Source organism: Apium graveolens, chromosome 11 (genome assembly GCF_009905375.1).
Source record: "Apium graveolens cultivar Ventura chromosome 11, ASM990537v1, whole genome shotgun sequence".
In the NCBI taxonomy this organism is placed as follows: domain Eukaryota; kingdom Viridiplantae; phylum Streptophyta; class Magnoliopsida; order Apiales; family Apiaceae; genus Apium; species Apium graveolens.
The window spans coordinates 179,855,585-179,872,079 of NC_133657.1; the positions used below are offsets into that span (position 1 = coordinate 179,855,585).

The 16,495-nt window shown below is 32.8% G+C and overlaps 1 protein-coding gene across 2 annotated transcripts; it reads left to right on the top strand.

Annotated features, from left to right (window-relative positions):
• The first annotated feature begins 6,989 nt into the window (after positions 1-6,989).
• On the top strand, positions 6,990-14,989 carry LOC141696704 (calcium-dependent protein kinase 26-like). Of its 2 annotated transcripts, none has more exons than XM_074500822.1 (9): positions 6,990-7,270; positions 7,778-8,596; positions 8,749-8,892; positions 8,967-9,119; positions 10,189-10,304; positions 10,572-10,739; positions 11,214-11,438; positions 12,131-12,280; positions 14,684-14,989. In XM_074500822.1, the coding sequence occupies exons 2-8, from the start codon at positions 7,825-7,827 to the stop codon at positions 12,251-12,253; spliced, it is 1,701 nt and encodes a 566-aa protein (XP_074356923.1). In that variant the 5' UTR covers positions 6,990-7,270; positions 7,778-7,824; the 3' UTR covers positions 12,254-12,280; positions 14,684-14,989. The 2 variants fall into 2 exon arrangements, with proteins under 2 accessions (XP_074356923.1, XP_074356922.1); XM_074500821.1 differs by having other exon boundaries at positions 6,991-7,270; positions 12,131-12,276.
• The last annotated feature ends 1,506 nt before the right edge of the window (positions 14,990-16,495 follow it).

Below are 16,495 nucleotides of genomic sequence, written 5' to 3' on the forward strand. Positions count from 1 at the left end.
TCCAATCAATCATTTGCCTTATATGATATACACAACTCTGCTTTCCTATTTATCTAGTTAATTCACCTCATACGGTTCTCTAACTACTCTAATTCACGCCAAAATCTCATACTTACAACTTATCGTGTATACAGATTTCCGCCTTTGATGTGATGTCCTCGTAACAATCCTGTTATCGGTGTAATGGTTCTTCTCTGCACGTAAATGTCCACCATTTGTTGGCTTGCAATTATCCACACTTATTATGTAACTCCATCTGCTACACGGGTTCATTTCACTTCCTTTTTAAAATATTCAAAGGATAGACCTTACACAAGATGGAATTTGTGTATATGATTCTGATTGGAAACCTTTTGTAAGGGATAAGAGTACAAGGAAACAATCGGAAGGATTCATGAATCAACAAATCATGATTGAAGAAGAAAGAACGAATAATGATTTAAATAGGAATGAGACAACCATATTAGTACTCAAGATGGCCAGTCTTTCATACCATATGGCACACAACACATGATTAGGTGGCGTCCCACCAGACTCTTTGTCATTTCGACAAAGCGTCACACCAGTCCCAATTAGAAAACAATATTTTGAAGAAGGAACGATTTGAAAGGGATTCAACAATCACCTTATAGAGCTGATCATGAAAGAAGTTCACACTTTACTCGATATTGGTCGTCATCCACATTACATCTGTTTACAGCTTCAACGCTTGTCCAACCAATAGGTCCCATTTCGAGTCATATATCAACTTTAGAAAGTTCTCAGAAATGCTTTCTTGAATCGATTATTAAAATAATTTCCCATTTATTAGGTCTTGTATCTTTAGCGTCATGCTTCCACGTTCAATATTTCTATAATTCGACCATATTTGTACTCTTTACGAGATTTACAATCACAACTTCAAATTCTGCTTACACTACAGATCATTCAACATATCCACTCCTTTGCTAATAACATTCTTCCTTTAGAAAGTCTAGAGATTTCCTTAATCTTCTTTGCTCGTACTCGGCTTCTCGTGAATCGACATATTCTTTGGACTCTAATCGTCTCAGAAATTGGATGAACAGTTTCTCTGTACATTGGTTCTGTCGTTAAATTTATCAAACAAGATTTGCACTCTTCTGTTAGGAACAAATAAATCTTCTCCGTAATAGCGGGTCCACTTGGCCTTCTAGACGAACCATACTAACTTCTAGAACAAGGATTCTTCTGGATAATTTGAATCTTATAACAAATAAGAAACTCAAGTAGTAGTTTGACAACCATGTTTTTAAAACTTGTTTTATTTCAAGGAATTTTAAAAAAAAATTGTGAAGAAAACCTCTTTTGAAAACTGTTTAAAATTTTGAAAATCATACACCTGGTCGTCATTACTATATGAGTTGGTTGTTGTCCTTTTTAATAATTTCAAGGTATCAAATCAGGGAAGCAATCAGATAAGAGCTCATTCATTTCCATATATCTTCTACCCCTTATTGGGTCCATTTTGCCGTCATTGGTTAACAAAACTCCAGTTACCGCTGCATATTATCTTATTCGTAACTTCACTTCTAGTCTTCCATACTGGTAACATTCCCATCATCATCTCTTACGATTACTAAGTATAACAAATCTATCCAATAATCATCAAATTTATTTTATAACATAAGGTCGATTTATATCACATTACTTCTATACGTATCATGTTTGATCATAACATCGTCATGTAATTTCAAGAAAACTCTCGATTTCCAATCCTCTCAAATTTCTTTAAAGATTCATCTAGCTCACTCCACAAGATAATCGTGGGTGGCATACTCATTAGTAGTTCCATATAACCTGGTAGCATCTATCCTTTGAAATAACTAAATTCTCTCTCTAGGTTACTTCCCACCTTTCTTACTACCTCGTATACTCATCATATGTTGTAGCTCTCGAATCCATCCTCATAGGTGTTGTTACTTCATAAGACGGGTTTTAAACTGATGGTATATGTTAGTCCCTAACAATGCAACAAGAATTACAGAAAGGGGGTTGAATGGAATTCTTGAAACTTTTTCTTGGTTTAAAAGTGTTCTAACTTAAAATATATATCTGTGTGAATTGATTTACAAAGTGCGGAATAATAACTTGGAATGAGTCAAAACACAAGTAATTAGAAACACAAGTCTTTAAAAACTTTCTGGTGGATTTGAATGTATCAAGAGAACTCTGTGCAGCTAAATTATCTCACAGCTGCTTACAAATATGAACAACTAAGTTTACAGAGAAATGCTAAGAATACAGCTTACAAATGTTTCTCTGAGAATTTTCTTGCTTAGTGTCCTTGTTTTTCTATTTGCTACTTCTTGGTTTATATATCACCAAGATTACAAAGTAATAAGACAAGATAATAAAACAAAACCTATCAAGTCTAATACTCTGCTGCTTCATTACTCTATTCCAGCATCTTTGAATATCTTCATAATAGCATGGAAATGGCAATGCTTCTTTGTTCTCTAAAACCCAGTTGAATAGGCTTCCACATTCCTTTTGCATACACTCGACGCATGTGACTGTGTTGTCACTGTCAACGGATATTTGAATTGATCATCCGTTGAGTACATGATCATCCGTCGAGTTGTCTTGTTGATCATCCGTCGAGTAGCTTTGTTGATCATCCGTCGAGTAGCTTTGTTGATCATCCGTCGAGTAGCTATTTGGCACTTGACTTTATTTCATTTATGCAGAATTACAAGACATCAATTATGTACATTTAATCAACCTATTCTGCATATCTAATTAAAGTCAACATGACTTATATGCTACTACAGAATCTATACGAAGATGTATGTAGAAATGTGCTACAGACTTATTATTACATAAGCTACTCACTCGATGGATAACAAATCATTATCCGTCAGGACTATATTGAGTCATTCGTCGGGACTATAATGAGTCATCCGTTGGGACTATATTTGCTTATCCGTCGAGTGCTACATTTTTCACTAAGTTAAATATACTAAGGTGTTTTGTTAAAGAAATCATCAAGTTCACAACATATCCACAAAAGTATAGAACAAGGCGTAGAGTAGACAGATAAGATGCGCGCACAACTGAATATCCTGTAGAACCAGAATCAGCGTGTGGGGGATTCTCGAATAGGTAGCCTCGCATGAGGGGATGAGATAATAGTTTGAAAAGGTGCAATCGTCGCAACAAGATGTTACATGGCTAACACCGGTGGATGAGCAAAGCGTGAATCAGATGATGGTCCTCCGACTAAATGCTCCGATTGATCAGATGATACTGAAATAAAAGAATATGCAATTGCCGCTATCTGAAAATCGCGTCGCTAGATAGGGATCTCGAATCTCATCATGGATCGCACTAAAACCTACTATTTGGTCACACTCAACCTCTCGACGTTCCATTTTTCTATTTCGTAATCCTAATCCTAACCCTCTATCCATTCCCGACAATCTAGGTTTGTTTCAGTGACTTATAACCTGTAGCTCTGATACCAACCTATGACGCCCTCCAAACCCGGGTCAGAAGTTTGGGGCTCACAACACATACACCACAATATATAAACCTGTATATAAAATATTATATACATTGACCCTTCTTTACGCAACCACGGATCGCAACAGGTTAAAGTATGAAAACAAGCCACAACCTTAACTTTTATTATATCGTACCAAATCCCAACTAATTCAACTTACAATTGCTAATGATATCGTACTTACAATCTTGCGTAAATCATATACAATATAAAGCTCTTGCTAGCTCGATCCAACTTAACCTGGAATCCTAACTCGCACACTGGACTGGGAATCCTTGTTACCGACAATTTCCTTTTCGATTGTTGAAAACATAAAAAAAGTTTGCAAGAGTGAGCTGACTAGCTCACCAAGTTATAATAGCAATAACTGAGGTTAAACAATAATCAATTGAAATGATTCAAAAGAATCAAGTTTCTGAATAAGCAATGATTAGAATTGGATATTCACTTTTCATTTAAAAAAAACCAAGGTTAGGCTGTTGATCAGTCACGCACCAAACCCGAGCAAGGCTCCCAACTTTGCTCTATATACTGGATCCAAGGCACACATTGGCCTATTATGACCATGAATCTGGTCCGACCACGAATCTGGTCCACATTTATAAAATCATCCAATTCTAAAATAATTCAATATGATAACCAACGTAATTCAATAAGTTGAATCATAAACAACATTTATCTTGAAGCATAGGGTGATTCACAGTACCATGAAGGTATAACAAGGAATTCAAAAAGATTGGATTTCAATCAAGGAAAGAATCAGAAAGTACAAGATCAAGGGTTCAAGGGTTCCAAGGATTGGTCTTCTGTTAAACAAGGAACAAGGGTTGGTATGTCAAGCAATTCAGTATCAGAAATCAGTATGTGGTAGATATGTATTTGTGGAGTAGTATCGTATGTGTCTGGCTCGTATCTGAAATTTCAACAATCAATGGTTTATGAAGAATAAAGCTTATGGCTCAAGATCAATAAGAATCAGGGTTCAAGGTTGAATAGTTTAAAGCGCTTGCAATATAAAACATGATTTATTTTAAATACTAACAACATGTTATGAGAAAGTTTGAAAATATTTGCAACGTATTTTGAAGAAGGTTCAGAAGTACTTGTCTTATCACAGATGATTACCAACTTTACTTGCATTCATTTCTCGCTTCTGTTCAACAACCACTTATCTTCTTTCTATGCCTTGCTTCTATTCACCGATCACTTGCTTTCTTTTTTTATATGCTTCGGTTCTATTTACTGATCACTGGCTTACTTTTCCTATGCCTCACTTACTCTGCTAGGCATCACAATTATCTATCAATACTCAGTCTCGTATCATTCTATTCGTTACAAGCTTCTAACTACCCTTCGTCTCACCCAAATCCGACGTATGGATTGAAAGTTATGACAAAAACAGTCAAACAGATAGCACGTAGCACATAGCACGTAAGACATTCAATCAAAATAATTTTTCAAAGAAGATTCGGAGTCAAAATAATTTTCCAAGTATTTAATACGAATTTTTGAATATTTTTCGGAATTAAAACGGGACTGCGAATCATTTTACAATTAAATAATAGGGTTCGAACACTCGAATCTGACTTTAAAATAATTTTATAATAATTATCGAGTCTTGAAAATAATTAAAATAATATTATATCTGATCACTAATGATTATATTTGATCTTATATATTAGACGTAAATTAGTAGTCAATCTATTATCATGAATAGTATAAAAAGTTAAAACGGGGAAAATAATTTGGGACGTGACGGATAATATATTATATCATTTGACAAAAGAGATGCAAGAAATTCAGGAGGATCAACGATTCAATTATACGCAAGTTAATCAATCAAAGCCTGATAAGCTATCCAGTAGCCAGTAGGTAATAGTGTTACAAGATCTACGTACGATTTCTGCTTGTGATGCAGCACTAGCATTAATAAGCTGACCTATTTCATTAATTTTTTGACCATTCAAATTCCTAGCAACATTTCCATAAAAATCTCGATTACGATAAAAACTTTCATCATAATTATTTTTAGGGTTAAATATCAAAGTGGTCACTCAACTGAAAGTCATATATCAGTTTAATTATCAAACTTAACGGGGTATCATTTGGATCACTAAAGTAATAATAAATATCAAACAGATACCTCAAAATATGTGCTCGAGAATTAAAATTTATTTTATGGAGTTCTAAACATTTTTTTAAATCTTATTACAACCAAATGAAAAGTTTTAAATTCATAGTATATTATTTAAATGGAGTTCTAATTATTTTTATTTAAATAAAGGAAATGACTACAAAATTAAAAATAAATAGTAGATAAATTTTAAAAAATCTTATTATATTATAGAAAATACTAGAATTCATACATTTTCATTTGGTTGTAATAGGATTCAAGAAAAATATATGGAACTCCATAAAATAAATTTTAATTCTCGAGCACATATTTTGAGGTATATGTATGATATTTATTATGACTTTAGTGATTCAAATGATACCCCATTAACTTTGATAATTAAACTGATATATGGCGTTCAGTTGAGTGACCACTTTGATATTTAACATATTATTTTTATTATCACAAGAGCACTCAAAATTTCCAATACAATAAATTTAAATGCTGATGTCACGTGTTAGGAATAGGTTCACTGTTGACGGAGTGAATATATGTCTGGAAAATTTTAAAATATGTAATTTATTATTTAAAAAGAATAAAAAATTTATAAGTGATAAATAAATGAATATTTATGAGTTAAATAAATGTTTTATTAAATATCATAATTTTTTTACTTAACTGAGCGAAAATAAATAAAATTTAAGAAATTGTATCTAATATTCAACTTATCAGTTTATAAATTGTAAATTCAACTTATAAACTCGATCAACAAACATTCGTCGATAAATATTTAGGAGCTTATAATTGACTGCACAAAATAAATTATAAACGAATTTCTTACATTCCAAATATTTTTCAGGCTGTGCTTTAGAGCATATGCACCAGCTCTTCTATTTAGTTGATTCAGCGGCAGTATCAATGGACCAAAGGAGAAGTCATATGCAACGCTTAATTTTTGCTCCCATCAATTTTTAAAGTTCCATTGATTCATTAATAGGAACATTAATAATCAATGGAGACCATCAAATGCTAGGACCCACATTTTTCTCCTTTACACACTTAATAACAACTATATATTTGAGCACGGTTGGTTGGATAGTTTAAATGGTTAAGAGTTTATCCTCTGTCGTCCCAGGTTCTGAGTTCGATTCTCGCTCCCCCGAGATTTATGAAAATAGATACTCATTTGTAATGCCGTTGATTCAATTGATGAATCGATAAATTAATCCTCATCACGGATGCATATGCTCTTAAGGTGATGAGTATTTTTATCAATTTTATGGATATAAAGAAGAAATTAATGAATTTGTCGGTATTCGAAAACAAGACAAGACATCTCATGTAAGCAGTATCAAGGGGCGAGAATCTGAAAGTGAAAAAGGGCAAGTACGAAGGCTGTGTTTGGTCAGCGCCAATCCACTCTTCTGAACAGATACATACATTCATTTATTTATTAGCTTCATTCTCTTCATTCATCCAAATCAATCATCCCGCATATTCCTCCCCTCTCTTCTCTTCTACATTTACATACATTTTTTTTGTAAATATATTTTCCACGCACTTGTTCCTATCACCACCGTCAACCTCTCCTTTTCCGATCACTTTTTCCATTTCCCAACTCTTTCATCAATCTGGTACCTTTTGGATCTCTCTCTCCCTCTCTCTCTCTCCCTCTCTCCCCCTCCATCTCTCTCTCCCTCTCCCTCTCTCTCTCTCTTCTCCCTCTCTGTCTTTATTTTTAGCTTAATGGATCTGATCCAGCTGCTTGTTTAATTTTTGTTTGTATTTATGTAAGAAAGTTTCAATCTTTTTGTATAACATGTTTACATAATTATCAACACTAATGCATTTAATAATAAAGATTCAATCTTTGTATAGTGATTCATTTATTTATCTTTATATTTAGTAATTAATTGCTTAAAGCACACACATTTTACAATAAAGGTTGAATCTTTGTATAAATATACATAATTTCAAACACTTTTATTGGTTGGAGGGTAGGAGGATTAGTATGGTTTGCAACATTTGTCTATGTTGTGTTATGGAAAATTTGTTAGCTTTTTTGTGGAAGTTAGTTTTTGTTTATGACAAATATTTGATTTTTGCAATTAATTGAAGTGAATTGAATTGTTTTGGACAAGGCATTGGATGAGGAAGGATCTGTTGCTGGACAATTTGTGATTGTTTCATGGGCAATACATGCCGTGGTTCTTTAAGTGTACAAAGTTTTGAGGGCTTACCTCAGCAGCCTGAAGAACACCACCGTTCCAGCTCCTCTAACAACTCCTCTTCGGATTATTCACCCACCACTTTAAACGCTCAACAACAAGTTGCTCAGGAATTTGGAAAAGAAACACAACCCCCTGTTACCAACCATAATAATAAGAAAGAAGATAAACCACACAGTAAGCCCAAAAAGAATACCAGTATGAGCCGTAGCACCAACCCAACTCATCAAATCTTGGGTCATGCCACTGCTAATATACGTGATCTTTACACGCTTGGACGTAAATTAGGTCAAGGCCAGTTTGGTACTACTTACTTATCCACCGAGAATTCCACAGGAATTGAATACGCTTGTAAATCTATTGCCAAGCGGAAGCTGTTGTCTAAAGAAGATGTGGAGGATGTTAGGAGGGAGATTCAGATAATGCACCACTTGGCTGGCCACACGAATATTGTGACCATCAAGGGTGCCTATGAGGACCACCTATATGTCCATATTGTGATGGAGCTGTGTAACGGGGGTGAGTTGTTTGACAGGATCATTCACAGGGGACACTACAGTGAGAGGAATGCTGCTGAATTAACAAAAATTATAGTAGGTGTTGTTGAGGCATGTCATTCACTTGGGGTTATGCATAGAGATTTGAAGCCCGAGAATTTTTTGTTAGTTAACAAGGATGATGATTTCTCTCTTAAAGCAATTGATTTTGGACTTTCAGTTTTCTTCAAGCCAGGTATATGGCGGGACGGGAACTTGACGTGTATTTTAATTTTTTTGGTTATATTACATTATCCAGATATCGAGTAATGTTTGATACATAAATGATATATGCCAGTTTCACTTAATCATACTAATTTTTACCCATACAACACAAATATTGTTTAGGTCAGATTTTTACTGATGTGGTTGGAAGCCCGTATTATGTTGCCCCTGAGGTGCTTTTGAAGCACTATGGGAAAGAATCGGATGTATGGACCGCAGGGGTTATATTATATATATTGCTAAGCGGTGTCCCTCCATTCTGGGCAGGTATGCATTGCATCAAAATAGTATTTAGGATCACCATATGACCAATAAACTAAAGATTGATCTCTTCTTTCCAGAAACTCAGCAGGGGATATTTGATGCGGTTTTGAAGGGACACATAGACTTTGAATCAGATCCTTGGCCTTTGATCTCAGATAGTGCCAAGGATCTCATCAGGAAGATGTTATGCAAACGACCTTCAGATCGCTTAACTGCTCCTCAAGTCTTAAGTATGTCTTTTAGTCAATTTTCAATAGGATTTGCTCATGAGGTCAACATTTGAAGTTTTTTATTTTGTTTGCGTTATCTGTGACACCATGATGCAGACAAGATGGACAATTTTTTCAATTCTTTTTCATAAAACTGACAGAAATGATTGCTTGAGTCGTTAAAAAATGGTTGGTATGTTATTTGTAATTTTTGGTGAAATTGTATTTGTTAAATTTTAGAGTTTGAAAATGTTGAGTTCTAAACTATATGGCATGGAAAACATCTAATAATTTATTGATTAAATCGCCATGAATTTTGGGGCATATAGCTAGGACCCTGATTAAAGAAACTATAATTGGAGATTATTAGGCAATTTCGAGGTGCTGTTTCTAAAGGTTTTTCTGATATCTAAGTATAATTTTAGGCACAATATCTTTGTTGGTACATAAGAACTATCTAAATCTCAAATTTTATCCAGTATATTTAGGCAAAAAGCATTTGCAGAAAACTAATCACGCCAAGTAAATTATATCTAGTATGCACCGAGTAATGAGTTGAAGAATTAAGTTTGATTGAACGAAATCAGCGGTCTCATGTAAATTTGACAGAAGAAATTGCTGCACAGTTGCATCGTATACATCTTATTATGAACCTCAGTAAGTGTCAAGGTGTTCTGCACTTGACTGTGTTGGGTACTACCTGATATTTTCTCATTGTTCTGTGAAAATTTCGTGGACAGCTTTTATTTTTTATTTTGGATTTCCTTTAAGTTTTAGTACCTTTATCCTACCTTGTCATGAATACACTTTCTAGATTTAGATGGTTAGGATGTGTCATGCTCATGTACTTTCTATGTTTTGGTTAATTATTCTTTTCTTCAGGATATTCCTCACTAGTATTAGCTTCTTCTATTGAGCTGCCTCACAGGAGTTCAAAATGGGCTTTTTCTAAGATTACTTGTGTATTTATTTATCGATTGTTTAATTTATCATACCTAATGTGGATATGCAAAATTGGTGGGGGGAAGGGGGAGTTAAATCAAATACATTGATTTATTATTTTTTGCGTTATTGATGGAGTATCATGTAGGTCATCCTTGGATTTGTGAAAATGGAGTTGCTCCTGATAGATCCCTGGATCCAGCTGTACTCTCTCGTCTCAAAAACTTCTCTGCCATGAATAAGTTGAAGAAGATGGCTTTACGGGTATGTAGATAGATACAAAGGATTATAACCAGTGCAATGATTACGTAGCTGATGTGATATGCTACATTTTCAACTGATCTCTTATAGTCTGTCTATGTGTTCTATTATGCCCGATTTTTCCTGTTATTTAGCCTATTTGTTTGACCGTATAGTGATGATGCAAGTTTGCACACGTAAATTTTCCTGTTTTATCCAGTAGAATAACCTTTCTTTCAAGGACTGATTTATGCACCTGAAGAAGTCTAATCTGTTTCTTTTGTCTCTCAGGTTATTGCTGAAAGTTTATCAGAGGAGGAAATTGCTGGTTTGAAAGAAATGTTCAAGGCAATGGACACTGATAACAGTGGTGCAATAACATTTGATGAACTCAAGGTTGGTTTGAGAAAATACGGTTCAACCTTAAAGGATACAGAGATACGTGACCTTATGGACGCAGTAAGTTATTTATTTAATTCCAGTGTTATATAGCTTCTTCAATCTGGACAGAAGGTCTTGCTTTGCGTTCGACTTCGTAAATCCTAAAGTTCATTGTCAAGATGAATCTTCGTTTACTGTTCATTAATTGAGATGTTTATAAGCTTTGATGTTGCTAATTATAAAATTTCATAGAGCTTGGAATTACATCTATACATTGTATATTAGTGTTTTAGATGGATGTGCTGATGTCATTTTAAAAAGAAGAATTCTAACCTCCCTCTTCCTCGGTGTAACGTACTATTTTTTTGCTAATGTTGTGACTTGCTATAAATTATCAAGGACCCTCGTGTGCTTCTTAATAGAGGGTTCTACCATTTGCGAACGTATAAAACTCTCATATATTTGGAGTTTCGGCGAAAGAGATCTTATGAATGGCTTCCCTGTATATACTGGAGTATCATGAATTGTCTGAATACTTAATATGATTTTCAGGCTGATGTGGATAATAGTGGAAGTATAGACTATGGTGAGTTTGTTGCAGCGACGATTCATCTGAACAAACTGGAACGCGAGGAACATCTGATGGCTGCATTTCAGTATTTTGACAAAGATAGCAGTGGTTATATTACAGTAGATGAGCTTCAGCAAGCTTGTGCAGAACATAACATGACTGATGTTTACCTTGAAGACGTTATAAAAGAAGTTGATCAAGATAATGTAAGTAAAAAGTATTTGATGAAACTAGATTATTTCTTTAGGAGTAACATTATTTCTTATGGTATGAGTATGCACTACCGCTCTGTGTACCATTCTTCGTAAATTGATTATGCCCTACCTAATATGACACTTACTTTTATGATATTGAAGAAGATTCAATTTGTCATCACCAGTAATAGAACCATTTCTTTTGCATTTGGTTGGGGAGAATTGGATAAAATGAATAAAATTAATGGAAAACGATGAAGATTTGAGGGAAGATTTGGAAAAAAATGAATGATTGCAAATTTGTTATGACAGGAATTGCGAAGAAAATGGGTATGGAGGATTGGTGCACTCTCAAAATGGGTTTTGGGGGGGGGGGGGTTAGACATCCAGTTTAGGTTGGTAGGAATTGTATGGAGGAAGGAATGAAAAATGTGATCCACCACACATATTATTTCAAATTTCATTCCATTCCTTTCATTTTCATTCATCCCGATTAAACACAATTCTACTTGTCCGTGTATACATCAGCTGCACTGAATATGTCAGAGCTAGAAAGTTTATTCTTGATTTCATTATGTGAACTAGATATAAATTGGAGGCTGTTTGGGTAACTGATATCAAATTGTTTTCAATATTTCTGTTTAAATGAGAAAAGAAAATCAGAATCAAGTGGTATTAACGTAGTTATGCCTTTATTCTTTCAGGATGGGAGGATTGACTATGGTGAATTTGTAGCTATGATGCAAAAAGGCAATGGAGGAATTGGAAGGCGAACTATGCGAAACAGTCTGAATATGAGCATGAGAGATGCACACGGAGCTAAATAGCTGATAAGGAATGCACACCGTCCGTAAGTATGCTTTGATCTATACCATACAGTAATTATGTATCTTGTTTGTTAAATGTATGCCATTATAACATGAAATATAGAATCTTTCTATCTTGAGGAAGGATTCTAGACGCATTAGATAAAACTTTCCCGTGTCTGAGGGAAACTGAATACCAGGTATGGATCCAAAAAGGGAATAATTGGGGTCGTTAAAAGTCCACTAAAAAAACTTTCGTTCGTAAAAGAGTAAGATAGAGTAATGTTAATGTAGATAAAAAGGGTCCATATAAATAATTCCAAACTTGTGAATCTATTGGATGGTATCAATAATTTCTATCAGTTTATGTAACTGGATCCTACATCTACTTGATAAGGTACCATTTCCTAGCACACAATTTTGGATTTCCTAATTACTCTTTATTTGAAATTAATTACATATATGACATTGACTAGTTATTACTTTTTCCATACCCGAAGTTAGAATATACGTAAGCAAGTTTAATCTCTGTATACCTTTTACGTTCTTAAATCCAATGTTTAACCTTATTTATTGTTGTATTAATCATTTGGGGTAATATCTATTTTACGTCATTGTACTGGCCACTAAAAATTCTATTTAATATCATTGTACTGGGCACTAGCTTGCAATCTATGCAATTTGCAAGATTTTCAATTAAATTATGATATTTGTAGAATATCATTCGAAAAATAATACGTTTTGCAACAATTTAAGCTATATTTTACTTGTTGAACATATATGGACTCCAAGGACTCCAATGAAATAGGGGACTCCATAGAACCTAACTCTATATGATTTAAGGATAAAGTTATTTTTAATTTACATTAGTTAATTATTATGAATACTCTAATTTATGGTTGCATAAGCAAGAATATGGGTGTGTATATGGGTGTGTGGGGGGCATGGTGTGAGGATATATGGACTTAAAAAATATGTATACGGGGATTCAAGATCAAGTAACATGTTATACATGATAATTCCATTAACATGACAAAAATTCATGTGAATTGAACTAATTAAATAAGTTAATGATCTAAAAGAGAAAGAAATTCATTACAATCTTTTATATAAGTTATAAGCTACACCCTCAACCTCAATAAATTTTAATTTTTTTTGTAGAAGTATTAAAAATTTCGTGAACATCAGTTTCTATTTTTTTAATTAGCATCAACACCTTGCTTTTTCATAAAGCAATTACTTGATGCCATTTTTATATTCAAGTTAATTAGAAAGGAAAATTACAGCTGGTATTCGCCCTGGAAATTACATACTGGAACAGATAATAAAATAACTCAAATCGGCAAAATGATTTTATGTAAAATTCTGATGATAGTAACATCAGAAGTATTTTTTTTTGCAACTATTTCTATATTGAAGAAACAAAATTTTCGATTTACGCCACTGTATACCCCTTGCTCTAAACTTGTGGAGCTCTTACGTGTCACATTCCACACCACACGTACCCCTTCTGTATATGATATAAGTATGTTGGATAACAAAGCACCCCTGCTTACTAGTAGTAGAGTTATGTATGGGGTTGATTCTTTTATAAAGGTAATTAATCGGTATTTGGCAGCAGATATTAATTATTAATTTTTATTATCAGTATTTGGCTTAATGATGTACCGTTTTTAAGATACTGACTGAATATTGAAAGTTAGGTTGTTCTCCTTTTATGGGTTGCGATCCATACAAATTTCTCGATTCAGCGGTCAGGAGTCCTAGGGGTAGTGGGCCATTTGTAGTTGAGTCACCAAGCAGTTACTGGATTATCAGTGGTTAATTTTCCCGTAGTAGTATTGATTTCCTTCTTGATAATTATCCTACGAGTAATTGGTATGAAGATCCCCAACATCCAGCGAGAATACCGTGTCACTAAAACTAAAGTTTAATATAAGGAGTTACACCAATTCAGGCTTTTCTCAACGCAGATTGTTAGAAAATTGATTGTATAGACATGTTAAACAGTTCCTTGAAAGCTGCCAAACGCATGAATGCAAATTGATTGCCCTTATCTTTGGTTTTGAATATATATGATTACTGTAAACTATTTTTGTTTATCCTTTTCGTTGCACAATTCTAGCTATGTACTCAAACATTCCCCTTTTATTATTGAAGCTGGCCATTAAACCAAATGAGTAGATAGTGAAGATTTTTTAGCTGAAACACTGTTCTAGTCATATATATTTACAATTGTTTTTCTGCTCAAACGCTACCTATTCGACTTGTCTGAGACAAAATAGAGTCAAAATGCATAATTTATCTATCTGAAAAACTGTTACTGAAATATGGTGGACAATAAGTTTAATGGGTAAAACGGCTGTTGCTATTGTAAATCCATGGAAGTTGCTAGTCATTTTACAGGTTTAATAGTACTTATCTTTATTTCTGTGCTGCAAATGTTTGCAGGTTATACAGAAAGGACACATAAGAGGTTATGTGACAGTGAAATGATTAACGACATCTCCCAGCCAAATTTTATCCAATAGAACATTTAAGCACACGTGTAGAATTTTTGAATACTCGAACATTATTGATGTGTAAATTATGTACTAGCTGCTAACGAATGCAGATGTTTTCTGCTTGAGAGTTGCTCTTGAATGCAGAATTTCCACTTTTTTTGACAAGTCACAAGTTTCTATATTTATGTACATTGTTCAAATTCCTCAAGCAAAACAAATTCAAGATTTACGTGCCTAAGGCATTTATTGTTTATATATGGATATAGTGCACCTAACCAAGCTCGTTTACCTTGTTTTTCTTTTTGTTGTGTGTCCCAAGTATAATTTCTTGGAGTTTGGGCTACTCCAATGGTGTGTTTTATCTATAAAATAGAAAAAAATTAAAATTTATCACTACGATGATATTGTGTTTTAATATCTCCGCAAAATTTGACCATAAAAATATTAAAGACATTTCTTTAACGATAGTAAAATTTCGCGGTCAAATCAAATATTTTAATAAATACTGATGCGATTCTCTCCTCACATGATTTGATTCTAACTCGTATTAACATCCACTACAACTAATAAAGCAAGATTATTTATAAACGAATATGTAGAGTTAGGGTTCCTCATAATTTTTTACAACTCAAAAAAAAAAAATTACTTAATCACGTAAATATGTAGAGGAGCTACATCTATTCGCGAAAATTTAATAAAGGAGTGTTTAAAAAAAACTTAATTAATCTTGTTCATCGGATGATCGATCCAACTATTCAGAAATAGAAAACGAAACGTAAATTGTCTTACAAATATCCATTGTTTTCATTTATATTATTGCTTCTTCATTACATCTACATGTTTAATATGTTTTTGGACTTCCATGTACTAAGTAAGTAATCTATAATGTGTCCGTTTGTGAAATATTAAAATAAGTAATTTATAAGTGTTTTTATAAGTGATAAATATATAAATGCTTATAAATTATATAAGTGTTTGGATAAAAGTCAGAATTTTTTTTACTTAAATAAAAATAAATAAATTATAAATAAAGTTATCTAAATTCGTGATTATTATCGTTAATACAAATGCCTGTCGATTTATATCATCACATACAGTATATACACTTCATATTAGAAATTTTCTATAATCCATTAAAAAGAACTCAATCATTATTTATATTTAATATTAGAGTTAATTGCATTTTGTAACACCTACCTTTCATTAAATAACAAAATTATATACTTACTTTCAAAAATACAGTTTGTAACCCCTAACTTTAGACATCAAATACAATATGCATCCATTTAAACATTTTGTTAAAAATATTTATATTGTGGATGGTAAAATTGAAATTCAGCAAAATATTTAAATAATATTTTTAATTTTTTTAAATTAAACTAAAATTTAGAATTTCAAATTATAAAAATAATATTAATGTCAATTATTTTATTACTCAGTATAATTTTTAAAATTTTAAAATATAGATATATTTAGAAACTTTATGATTATATTTATAAACATATATTTTGCTTAATAAATATATTTTAAGTATTTAGCATTATGATTAATTTAGAGTATTACTAATAGAAAATAGCTATAATTTTTTTCATGTAAAAAATTTATTAAAATAAATATTTTAATTAATTTGAAATTTTAGTTATTAATATTAACATCTCAATTTCAATTTTATAGCAGCAAGGAGTTGATATTGAAAGTTAAGGGTTGCTAACTGTATTTTGCAAAGTGGGTATACTGTTTTTATCTTAAAAAGTGGGGG